The sequence below is a fragment of the Pelophylax lessonae genome, assembly GCF_965119305.1.
Source record: "Pelophylax lessonae genome assembly, chromosome: 9".
In the NCBI taxonomy this organism is placed as follows: domain Eukaryota; kingdom Metazoa; phylum Chordata; class Amphibia; order Anura; family Ranidae; genus Pelophylax; species Pelophylax lessonae.
Window position 1 is genome coordinate 159,003,666 of NC_138776.1, and position 13,168 is coordinate 159,016,833.

The window sequence follows — 13,168 nt, forward strand, 5'->3', positions numbered from 1 at the left end:
AATACCTCCCTTAAAATTGACCTTGCTCGTGGGAATGGCAACAAACAACGATACTTAAAAATCTCCAACAATGACGCTCTAAACATTTTTTTTACAGGTTGACAGTTGAGAGTTACAAAAAGGAGATCTAGTACTAGAATTAGATATTTCAGTGATGATGGCACAGCGCCCCCCCCCCCCCCAACACCAGGTCCGCTTTCTATGTTATTAGCACTAAAGTGATTGCTCTTGCTAGAACGTTTACGATGATACCTCACGTGTGTGGTGCGAACAGCATTTTTATCAGATGCGTGCACGACCTATATATGCATTCACCTCTGTGCCTGAGCACGGTGGACAGGGGTGGCTTAAAAAATTCACTTTTATTGCTGTCGCAAGCAATGTAAACATCGCTTGCGACAGCAATAAGCAATGACAGGAACCCTTTATGGAGAGATCTGAGGTCTATTGGACCCTAGATGTCTCCTCTGCCCTTAAAAGCAGCTAATCACATCAAGATCGCTGTGATTAGAGGCTTACACTATTTAAAATGGTGCCGTTTACATTCGGGAACCCGAAGTGACAAAAATGTCCCCAGCTTTAACCAGTTCTGGACCAGAAGGATTTGCCCCCTTAATGACCAAGCCATTTTTTGAGATTCGGCACTGCGTTATTTTAACGGACAATTGCGCAATCATGCGACGCTGTACCTAAATAAAATTGATGTCCTTTTTTTCTCACAAAACATCCACTCGCGATCTCCCACTGGAGAGGGAGAAAGGCAGGCGGCTGATGTAAACACAGCCGTCTGTCATTCTCCTGGTGTAACTGCAGAGACTACACGATCCTGCTATGTAGGATCGTATGTCTCTGTGGTTACATCACAAGCCACGCCCCTTGACAGTTAGAATCACACCCCTAGGGACACATTTAACCCCTTGATCACTAATAAAGTTAACCCCTTCCCTGCCAGTGTCATTTTTACAGTAACAGTGCAAATCGGACCCCTGACTGACCTTTTTGACACTTTTGGGGGGGACCAGTGACATTACTACAGTAATCAGTGTTAGAAATATGCACTGTTACTGTAATAATGACACTGGCAGGAAAGGGGTTAACCTAGGGGTGATCAAAGGGTTAATTGTGAGCCTAGGGGAGTGTGTTCCAACTGTGGGGGGAGGGACTTGTGAAATGATCACAGAGACCTGTGATCCTATATAGAAGGATCACAGACGCTCTGATCATTTCAGAGAGAACAACCGTCAGCTGTGTTTACAATAGCTGACAGTCCTCTTCCAGCGGGGAGCGATTGCGGGTGCCCAGTGGCAATAGCGGCCACCGGTCCCGTGGATCGGCATCCATGCTTCCTAGTGAGGGCGGGAGCGCGCCGGTGGTGGCGCCCGCTCGCCCCCCCAGCACCACTCCAGTGAACCGACATACCCCGACATCGGTTCGTGCAGCTGAGCCAGCCTGCCGCAGTATATATGCAGCGGACAGTTGGCAAGTGGTTAACCTAACTACATTCACTCTGCCCCATAAACATTTGCTCTTTTAGACTCTAAAGTTGGCCATAGATAGATTGAATCTCTGGCAGTTCAGCAGGGACCTACTGAGATTTGATCCATCTATGGGCAGACTGGTTGTACCCAAGTCAGTTGACTTGGGTACAACCAGCCAGTAGGATTTTTTTTTTTTTTTTTACATACGATTTGCTGCCGACGGCTATAGCTGCTAGCAGTAATTGTGTTTTGCTGGCCAGGAATGCTGCAGTGATCTGTGGCTGTTGTAAAGAAGGTTGTTAGGCTCACAAGATGCTTAGATGCTGTCACAGAGGATGCCATGGCACTTATTGGACAAGGTGTCACTGCCTGAAATTTCCAGCTCGTCCAATCAGGGAATACCTTGCATTCATTTAGTAAACGCAAAACATTTTCTGAATGGCACTAGTGCTGAGCAACCAACCGCCTGTGTTCAAAATGCAGCAGGTCATCTCCTCAGCATGCGACCCGGAAGCAAGTGGAGATCAGCGGGGTAGGTATGGTATATAAAAATCAGTGTTGATAGGGCTAGGGGATACCCCCACTAGACCCCCCTAAGTAAAATGAACTTTCTCGGCACCCAAAAAATACTTACTTTTTGGGTGCCAAGATAGTCCATTTTCCTTATGCTGGGGTCTAGTGGGGGTATCCCCTAAACATATCAATACTACTATTAATAGGATAAAGGGACCCATTTGCTAGAGCTTTAACCTTGAGGCATACACTTATTTTGTGCTATAAAAAAAGTTACATTGATACAAACTGTATAAAATAAACAAAAAAGGAGTAGGTGTATATATTATAAGGAACCCACTCACCCAGCGCTAAGCAAAGTCTGTATATAAATATAAAATTTCAAATATAAAAAATAAAGGCCTTTGCACACTCATTGAACTCCAACCTGATCAACATTAGATTGGAGTTCAATTGGAGTAGAGAAATTATTCACTATTTGGATGTTGAGGAATGGTAAATTAGAGACGAAGGTATACTTCAAACCTACCGATCGGAATGGTTATCTTCCTATCCAGAGTGGTCACCATTAACAACGGCTAAAAAACATCCCCAAAGGGCAACTTCTACGGGTTAGAAGAAACTGTACCTCCGATGTTGATTATAACTCCCAGGCTCTCATTATCAAACAATGGTTCAATGAAAAGGGATATAACAGAAGTATCATGGAGGTTGGCAGGTTCTTACAAGAGGAGTGTCTAGTTGAGAAAAATATGGAACCAAATACCAAGCATGAATGGAGTTTTATCACCCAGTATAACGCACAGTACAAGGAGGTCAAAGAAGTCATCAAACGACATTAGGGTGTCCTGTGTATGGACAAAAATTTTGGGAAAAGTTTTGCCACCAGCACCAACCTTTATATATAAGAGGACCTGCCTTCGGTGATCAAGTGGTCCAGAAGATTTTGGATCCTCCAGTTAGACCTAGAATGTTCTGGGATGACAGAAAAGGTTTTTTTGCTTGTCGCAATTGTAGGGCCTGTAGACAGGTCAATACACACCTGAGGAGTTTTACATCTTTTCTTTCATCAGCGAATGGGCATAATTTTGATATAAAAGACTTTATATCATGTAATATGACTCATGCCGTATACGGTCTGGAATGTCCCTGTGGTCTCATCTATATTGGCAGGACCAAGAGAACCCTAGCTATAAAAATTTCAGAACACATTGCAAATATCAGAAAAGGGTTTAAGGACAACAGTGTATCCCTACATTTTAGACGACATCACAATAGGGACCCATCATCTTTGAAATTCTGGGGCATTGAGAGAGTTTATCCAGTGTGGAGGGGTACTAATAGAGTTAGAGAACTCTCTAAACGAGAAACCCATTGGATTTTTCTCACCAACTCCTTGTACCCCAATGGGTTAAATATCGACCTGGATATCAATTGTTTTATAAGTAATTATTAAATTTGCATTTCTATCACTACATTTTTTTATGGGCGTCTTTGGAAGCCCAGGATCATTGTAATGCTCACTTGTGTTGTGTCCTTTAACCATAGTTGTTGTGGGTATTATATGTAAGATACAGTAATATTTTAGGATGAGTTTTAACCACTAAGACTGCAGACTGGAGACTGCAGCCTTGGCGTTTTAGGATATATTTTTATTTCTCATTTACCTTAGGGCTTGTTAATAATCTTTGTCATGCATATTATATTTTATTTATTGTCAATATGTGGTATAAGCCACAGGTATTTGCTCTTTAAGGGTGTATATGCTATGCATTGTCATTGGATTGTTCCATGACTTTTACCTATTATGTGGATGAACTTCGCATGATCTGGGTGTTCAGGTTGACCCCTGACCCATGTAGGGATGGAAGGGGTTAACCGATCCGGAGAGGAGGTGACGCATAGTGTTGGCAGAAATGATGCTTTACATGTATGTCTCCCGGGTAGTGGCGGTAGTGGGTTTGTCTCTGCGTCATCTGTGTATGCAGATTAGGAGCAAGCGCCGCCTACCCCGTAGTGAGATAAAGGAAGGTGGCCATGCCGCGTGCCCACGCCCTCTGTAGAAGTCCTTGATAACGAAACGCGTAAGAGCGTGAGCACGCGGTCACCTAGGCAGCCTGACATCTGACGTCATACCCGGAACTTCGCTGTCTAGGTACTGAGCGGCAAGTGAATACAAGCTGGGCGCGACTGCAAGACGCAGGTTTCCCTATAAGTTTTTTCTTGACATGCTTAATGGAATGTTTTTCATGTGAGTGCATTTTATGAGGGGAAAGGGGACTATTTAAATAAAGCAGTTAATTTACAAGATTACGCTATGAGTCCTCTATTTTGATTACATGGTATCTCCATAAATGCGGAGCTGGTTGTCTTGGAGTATTCAAACATATCACTGTGAGGATTGGTGACAGCCGGGTGGATCCTGACCTGCAGAGCAGTGAGGCAGTGTTTTACCCCTGGAGACATATACCTTTCAATGGTCTATTCAAAGCACTTTGAAAGATATTTCCGGTGAGTGTCCATTGCCACAGGGAGTTCACAGTGGTGTAGTGGAGGTGTATTGTAGATCGTGGTGGCACTGTGGTGAAGGAACGTATATCTATCAAAACTTTCCACAGAAGTCGTAACATCGGGGGTGTGCAATCTGCAATGTGACAGCACTTTCACCAATACTATGGACTTTTGTTTCACATGATTTACAGTATTTATCGGCGTATAACACGCACTTTTTCCTCCTAAAAATGGAGGGCAAAACACCAGTGCGTGTTATACGTCTATCTAGTAAAAAAAAAAAAAAAACAGCCCAGGCAGCGCTGAGAGGAAGAGGAGGGGGATGGGCCGGGCCGAGTATAAGGAAGGACGAGCGGTGTCTGTCATAGGAAGTCCCGCCTCGTATGATAGACAGCACAGTGGTCCAATGCAGGGATGCGGGACGTTTGACGTCTATCATAGGCGCCGGGACTTCTGATGACAGCGGCCGCTCGTCCTAGCTTCCCCTCGGTCCGGCCCGACCCCCTCCTCTGCCTCTCAGCGCTGCCTGGACTGTTTTTAAAATACCGGTATATCGCTGCAAGTACATGGCTAAATTCTTAATGGCTTTTATTTTATAGACTTCTTTCATGAGTTCTTTAGGAGAGCTTTTGTTACAATAATTGCACACAAGTGTATTGATTTTTAGATATTGGTTATACTATTGTCCTAGCAGTCATTTATGAATTGTCATCGGCACGTCTAGCACAGTGTGATTAACTATTAATGAATGAAGAGTATTGGAGGTTTCCTGTATATGCTTTATCTCTGTAGGGTAAAAGGTATGAGTGTGACCTGTGTATATAGAGCAAATGAAGTCATAAACTGGTAAAAAGCACAGTCAGTAAATAGATCCTTCATACGAGGTGGGTTGATTTTCTAGAGCCTGCAAAATCTGGTGCAGCTATGTATATCACATTACTTCATTGTAAATTGATTGTAAAGTCATATATGTATATTCTGAGTTCAATGCTGTTTATTTCAAATTTAAGCTTTTTTCCTAAAATTTCCCTCCTAAATTTGACGTGCGTGTTATACGGTATATCTTTATGGACATTTGTTTTACATGATTTATATGTTCATATATATTCATATTTCATCTAGCGCTGCTAGTGTAAACCTATGCTCCTATATATATTTTGAGCAATTTACACCCTTTTTGATGCATGTATAAAATATCCATACCTGGAATTCTTCTTTAACCACTTGCCGACCAGCCTCCGCATATATACTACGGCATTGTGGCGCTATTGCGCGAAACTACGTACTTGTAATAGCTACTAGATGGCTCCATCAGGCCGCTGGATGCGCAATCGCGCAGTGATTGGATAGCGGGAATGTCAATCAACGGGTCCGGCAGACCCGATGCCCGCCGGCCACCCGCAATCATCAATGAGAGAAACAGAACAGTGAGCTACTTAACTGATCGCACATGCAGTTCACGGATTCTTCTTGCGGATGTAATCGCAACTAAAAATACCCTCTTGAGGGTGAGATTCCTCAAAGCAATAGATTCTAAAGGTTCAAAAGGTAAAGGCTTGTAGAACCACTGACAAATCCCACTTAGGAAAATGTTTAGCAGGCGCAGGTCTGGAACAAGTAAGTGCCCTAAAAAAATCTTGCGACCAAGGCTTCTGAAGAAATTGGTCTCTCCAGGAATACTCCTAAGGCAGCCACTTGCACCTTAAAAGTGTTAAATGCCAGACCTTTGTCTGCGCCATTCTGTAGAAATTCCAATACTGAAAGAATATGTTCCAAGGTTTGATTTGTCCAATGACATCAGGCATTATAGACCTTCCAAACTTTAGTGTAAATAGCCCTTGTTACTTTCTTTCTACGAGAAAGCTAAGTGGTTACTAGAGGTTCTGAGATTCTCTTACTCTTTAATAGCTACTCCTCAGATACCAGGCGGTGAGGCTTAGCCAGCTACACCTGGGTGGCATACTGGGCCTTGAAGTAGTAAATCCTGTTTGAGAGGAAGCTGCCAGAATGGTTTGACTGCCATTTGTAGAATGGTGAAGAACCAGGCTCTCTTTGGCCAGAATGGAGTAATCGGAATTACCGACACTCTTTCTTTCTGTATCTTCCTTAATACCAGTGGAATTAGCTGAAAATAGCTGAAAATGGGGAAAAGCATATTCCAGGTGAAAGCTCCAAGGACGTGCTAAGGCATCTATCCCCAGTGAACCGTCGTCTCAGTGGAGAGAAAAGAATTGAGGGAGCTGTGCTTTTTCTCTTGATACAAAACAGGTCCACCTGTGGATGCCCCCAAGTCTTGGTGATTTTTGCAAAGATTTCTGGATTCAAGCTTCAATCTGCTTCCTGAATTTGCCGTCTTCTCAAAAAATCTGCCATAATGTTTAACATGCCTTGGAGATGGACCACTGATAAGGAAAGTAAGTGACTTTCCGCCCACCTCCGGATTTTTGTTGACAGCAACTGAAGGGGCCTGCTTCGCGTGCCTCCTTGTTTGTTCAAGTAAGCCACAGCAGTGGCGTTGTCTGATAAAAATCTGCCTGGAGGTTTGGATAGAAGGCAGCCAAAGCTAAGGCGACTTCCTTTAACTCTCTCCAGTTTGAGGACTTCATTGCCTCAGCTCAGGACCAGACTCCTTGTGCCAGATTCTGATCCCAGTGGTCCCCCCATCCCCACACGCTGGCATCTGTTGTCGCTCTTCTTTCGATCTGAAAGGACCATAGTAAGCCTTTTGACAAGATCAATTAATCCTCCACCACCAAATGGTTCTTTTGACCCTGGTGGGGATCTTTACCTTTTGTTTCTAGGGTTTCTGAACTGTGATCCCATATCTTCAGTAGGAAATTTTGGAGTGGCCTGAAATGGAGCCTTGCACTTTGAATAGCTGGCATAGTTGAGGTTAGGGGTCCCTAAGGCTGACATAACCTTTTTGACTGACATTTCCTGATTTGTCTGTAGCATAGGCTACTACATATTCTGGACTGACCTGTTCAGTGGCTTTAAGTTGAGGATGAGACAAACTCCTGGATGGCTAAATGTGAATAGAAAACCTGATGCCGTTCCTTCGGTGATACTTGACTCACAAGCCCCTGTCGCCTCAGGTCCTTCATAGCCAGGGCTTTTGTTGTGTCTTTTGGAAGGTAGTAACAAAATATCTTTCTGGAGGAGGATCCAAAAAATTATATTTGGAATCCCTGGGACAGCATGGCTAGAATATAATGATTTTCTGTCATGCCTGCCCAGTGGGGGGAGGAGTTTTTGAAGTCTTCCTCCCACACGTCTTCATTGTGTTTTGTTGGTTGATGCAGGAGGATGAAAAGGGACGCTTCCTCTGCCTTTAGCCCGGCGCAATTCTTTATTTACCTTGGGGCTTGCTATCTTGTTCCTGAGCCCTTTGAGGTCGAAAAAGCTGTTTAGCTGGTTGCTTTTTCTTCTTAATAATGATCTCTTTTTGTCGGCTGTCTTGTCTAGAACCGAGTCTAAATCAGGACCGAATAGATCTCCTATCAAAGGAATATCACAGAGCTTGCTTTTGGATGCCACATCCCCTGGCCAGGTCTTCAACCACAGAGCTCTTCTGGCTGAGTTAGCTAGGGATGCAGATCTTGCTGTCATCCTTATGGATTCTGCTGATGCATCTGCAATGTAGGCTACAGCCGTTGACAGAGTTGAAAATGAATCAAGGATCTCTTGTACGGGTGAATCTGCGATAATATGTGCCTTGAGTTGATATATCCAGTACTCCAGATTTCTAGATACGCAAGTAGTCGCCATAGCTGGCTTGAGATTGCTCATGGTGGATTGCAAAGCTTTTTTAATTTGTTGATCCACCCTTTTGTCCATGGGATCTTTCAGTATTCCAATGTCCTCAAATGCCAAGTCAGTTGATCTGGAAACTTGGGAAAAGGCTGCATTGAGCTTAGGTACTTTATTCCAAAGTGTCTCTGGGTCTTCATCAAAAGGAAAGCGCCTTTATGGGCCTTTGGGGAAAAAAAAAAAAAAAAAAGTTCTCTCTGGTTCTGCCCATTCTTTTTTAATTGCCTCAGAGATTGAATGTACTGGAAAAGTGCGACCTTTAGGCTCACTCAGAACTGCATACATCCGATCATGCAGAGATAATTCTTTTTTTCTCTTCTCCTAAGCCCAAGGTAACAAACTGCCTTTAACAAACCATCAACTTGATCTAAAGACAACTTGTATTTAGAGGGCACATCTTCTACCCCTTCCTCCTCTTCTTCCTCTGAACCTTCTTTAGAATGCTAGGGGAAATGTTCCTCTTGGGTAGGGGGGCCTACTTCAACCTCCACCACAGGGATTAACTGTGAGCCCTGAGAGGAATGCGGGGCAGATGGCGGACTTAAAGCGGCGTTCCAGCCTCACACACTCACCTGTCCAACGGTCTAGCGATGCGGCCGTCCGAAGCCTCGCTCTTCTCCCTCTCTGCTCTGGTGCTCTGGTGTGGGCACCCGGCTGTGACAGTTTGCGGCTTCACAGCCGGGTACGCACTGCGCAATGCCGAGTTGCGCTACGCGTTGTGATTGGCCGGCAATCTTCTGGGACCTCTGACATGTCCCAGAAGATTGCAGGGAGGGAGGGGGAGAGGAGAACTTCCGCTCAGGGCGCCGCGGCGCTCCGAGCAGAAGTGGGAGCGGGTACCTGTCAAAACTAGGTACCCGCTCCCCCCCCCCCCCCCAAAAAAATGACATGCCAAATGTGGCATGTCAGGGGGTTAAAACTACCTAAAGCGGAAGTTCCACTTTTGGGTGGAACTCCGCTTTAAGAATGGGTTTGTTAGCGAAGAGCGAAAGGATTGAATGGTAGCATCCAGCTCTTTAACAAATGCGATTAAGTCGCTGTATGCAGTAGAAGCTTCCTCTTTAACCAGGGAGTAAATGCATGTCTGACATAGTGTTTTCTTTCAGCCCTCAAGTAACTTTGCTTTGCATTAAGGGCATTTCTTTTTAACTGCCAGGTCAGAGCTCTTACCCTGCCATAATGGGAAAAAAAAAAACACAAGACAAACCATCCCAGTGAGTCAACCTATTTCTCATCAGGGTCACCACAGTTGCACATGAAGCATAAACAAAACTCCATGTGCCCAGAAAGGCCCCCAGCAACCAGGAGAGAGACCCCACAGTAATCAGGGCAAGATGACCAATCTACCCCTTACCTGGGCCTTGCTGGTGCCTGTGCCTGTCCCACCTGGTCCTGTGACCATGTCCATAGCGGTGTTGCAGCGTCCTCATGTGGCTCTGTAGCACAGGTTTTTCACCTTAATGCATAGAATGCATTAAGGTGAAAAACCTTAAGGTTTTAGAACCATTTTAAATGTAAAGTACAGCGTTACTGCTACTGCTGACCTCCCCTTTTGAAAAAAGCAATTTTTTTGTATATCATGCCTGCACTGTGGCTTTAATCATTTTCATGTCGCTGAACTGCAGTCCTGACTTCACTGTGGCATGAGGTGGGGGAAATCTTGTTCTGGTGACAACCGTCTAAGCTGGAAAATCCACTTGTGGAGATTTCCGCCCACGTCCTGTTACATCTCTGAGACAGGAAGTGAAGGAAAGTCTCCGCAGCAAAATGCATAAGGCAAAAAAAAAAAAAAAAAACCTGATAAGGGTCTTCATGTTAAAGCGGAGTTCCGGGCACAGAGGTAATTTTTTACTAAACATACCCCCGGGACAGTCAGGGCTAGCACATTCCACAATGGCTAGCCTCTGATCTGTCCCGGTTCGCACTTACCTTTTAGAAGAAATACTTACTTATAAAATTTCTTCCACAGCGTTTCCATCTCTCTTGTGGGCAGCTGAAGCCGGCGCGGTCCTCTTCTGTGTCTTCTTCCGCGTCTTCTTGTCCCAGAATGCGCCTGCACTGGCCCCTCTCGTCACTTCCGGCGCGGCGCCGCATTCCTCCACAGCTTCTGGGCATGCCCAGAAGCTGTTTAGCAGGGGAATGCGGCGTCGCCCGGAAATGACGAGCGGGGCCGGTGCCGTCGCATTGATTCCTGGGAGCGATGACGTTCAGCTCCCAGGAATCATAGCGAGACAGGAAGTGACGGGGTGAGCCGCGGCTCCGAGGGAGGAAGTACTCTGAGGTGAGTATCTTCAATCTTCAATTACAAGGTAAGTAAACAAAAAAAAAATAACTATCCAATTCCTTTTCAGGTGAGGTCTACCTAGCGGAGGGGCACAAAAAAAAAATATTGTTTTTTGTGCCGGAACTCCGCTTTAAGGCCAATGGATCAGCAAGGTTTTCTCAAACAACAGCTAGCAATAGCAGTCCCCCTCTTTCACTCTCAATTACCTAGGATAGTGAGAGATTTATTGAATATAGACTGAGGATTTCTATTTTGGGAATGCAAATTCCCAAATTGGCCCTGCAGGGTAAGCAATTTCTACTACCCCCTAACCTCAGTACAGCCCAATCCTCATACAGTACTGAACAATTGCTTTACAAGATACAGTTGATAGCAGCTACCAGCGAGTGTTTGACTATGCATACTGCAGCAGAAGGACACATTCATCAGCCTGCAATCAACTGATTTGTTTTTATCATTTGTTAGTCATATTAATTAAGGCCATCAAAGGCAGTATTCATTATTGTACAACATTGTATTATAAAACATGCGATAAGTCTTACCGCTCTCTACAGAAGCTCGAAGTGCTCCAACATTGTGGTGAAAACAGTCTTTCATATCCACCAGAACAAAAGGGATTTCATGTGACTTCAGCTGATTGGCAGTGGCTATGCCAGCAAATCCTCCACCCACAATCACCACTCGTACAGACTCATCCACGGACAGCTTGGATCCCATGCTGGTGCTTAGACAAGGATAAAGCACAAAAAATGGATTTTATATATATATATATATATATATATATATATACACATACACACACACTATATTACCAAAAATATTGAGACACCTGCCTTTACACGCACATGAACTTTAATGACATCCCAGTCTTAGTTCGTAGGGTTCAATAGTGAGTTGGCCCACTTTTTGTAGCTATAACAGCTTTAACTCTTCTGGGAAGGCTGTCCACAAGGTTTAGGAGTGTGTCTATGGGAATGCTTGACCATTCTTCCAAGCGCATGTGTGAGGTCAGGCACGGATGTTCGACAAGAAAGTCTGACTCACAGTCTGCACTCTAATTCATCTCAAAGGTGTTCTATCAGGTTGAGGTCAGGACTCTGTGCAGGCCAGCTAAGTTCCTCCACCCCAAACCCGATCATCTATGTCTTTATGGACCTTGCTTTGTGCACTGGTCCAAATCATTTGGTAGAGGGGGGATTATGGTGTGGGGTTGTTTTTCAGGGGTGGGACTTCGCCCCTTAGTTACAGTGAAGGGAATTCTAAAGGCATCAGCAAACCAAGACATTTTGGACAATTTCATTCTCCCAACTTTGTGGGAACAGTATGGGGATGGCCCCTTCCTGTTCCAACATGACTGCACACCAGTGTACAAAGCAAGGTCCATAAAAAGACATGGATGAGCAAGTTTGGGGTGGAGGAACTTAATTGGCCTGCACCTCAACCCGATCTAATTCATCCCAAAGGTGTTCTGTCGGGTTGAGATGCAGGCATATCAAGTTCCTCCGCCCCAAACTTTCTTATCCATGTCTATTTATGGACCTTGCTTTATGCACTGGTGCACAGTCATGTTGGAACAGGAAGGGGCCACTCCCATACTGTTCACACTAAGTTGGGTATATGAAATTGTCCAAAACATCTTGGTATGCTGACACCTTAAGAGTTGCCTTTACTGGAGCTAAGGGGCCAAGCCCGACCCCTGAAAAACAACCCCAAACCATAATCCCCCTCTAACAAATGATTTGGACTAGTGCACAAAGCAAGGTTCATAAAGACATGGATGAGTCAGTTTGGGGTGGAGGAACTTGACTGGCCTGCACAGAGTCCTGATCTCAACCCAATAGAACACATTTGGGATGACTTAGTGCGCAGACTGTGAGCAAGGCTTTCTCGTCCACATCAGTGCCTGACCTCACAAATGCGCTTCTGGAAGAATGGTCAAACCTTCCCATAGACACTCCTAAATCTTGTGGACAGCCTTCCCAGAGGAGATGGAGTTGTTATAGCTGCAAAGGGTGGGCCAACTCAATATTAAACCCTATGGACTAAAACTGGGATGCCATTAACAACCTCCGGCAGCTTCCTGGTTGTTTTGCCCACTTATTGGAGCTGTCGATGGGGGGTGGGGGAACGATTCTGTCTGATGGAGTCTGAGGCAGGAAGTCGAGCGAAGGCAAGCTGGCCCCCACTCGACTCTATGGCCTTGGAGGACTGGAGCAACATCATACGTCACTTCCTCCCAACAACCTTAACTGGTTGCCGACTGCGCACAGTATATTTACTGCGGCAGTCAGCCCCGGCCAGGCAGAGTGACGTAGGTCTACGTCGCTCGCCTGTCACTGGTATTCGAGTCAATAGCGGGCGAGCGCGCGCCCGCCTCGGCTCGTTCAGGGAGGAGTGCGGGCGTGTAAACCGGCGGACCCGATGTCCGCCGGTCACTCGCCGATCGTCGGTAGAGCGGGAGAAAGGCAGATCGGCTTAGGTAAACAAGCCGCCTGTCATTCTCCCCTGTTTAAAAATGGAGATCAGACGGTTCTACTATGTAGAACCGTTGATCTTTGTTTTTACACCAATA

At 45.2% G+C, this 13,168-nt stretch overlaps 1 protein-coding gene across 1 annotated transcript in view; it reads right to left on the minus strand.

Moving 5' to 3' along the window:
- Positions 1-11,315, minus strand: part of AIFM2 (AIF family member 2) — a 65,503-nt gene extending 54,188 nt beyond the window's left edge. The window contains exon 1 of the mRNA XM_082268012.1: positions 11,139-11,315. Coding sequence (XP_082124138.1) covers positions 11,139-11,313 — 175 coding nt within the window. The 5' untranslated portion in view covers positions 11,314-11,315. The remainder of the gene's footprint in view (positions 1-11,138) is intronic.
- Positions 11,316-13,168: the final 1,853 nt, after the last annotated feature.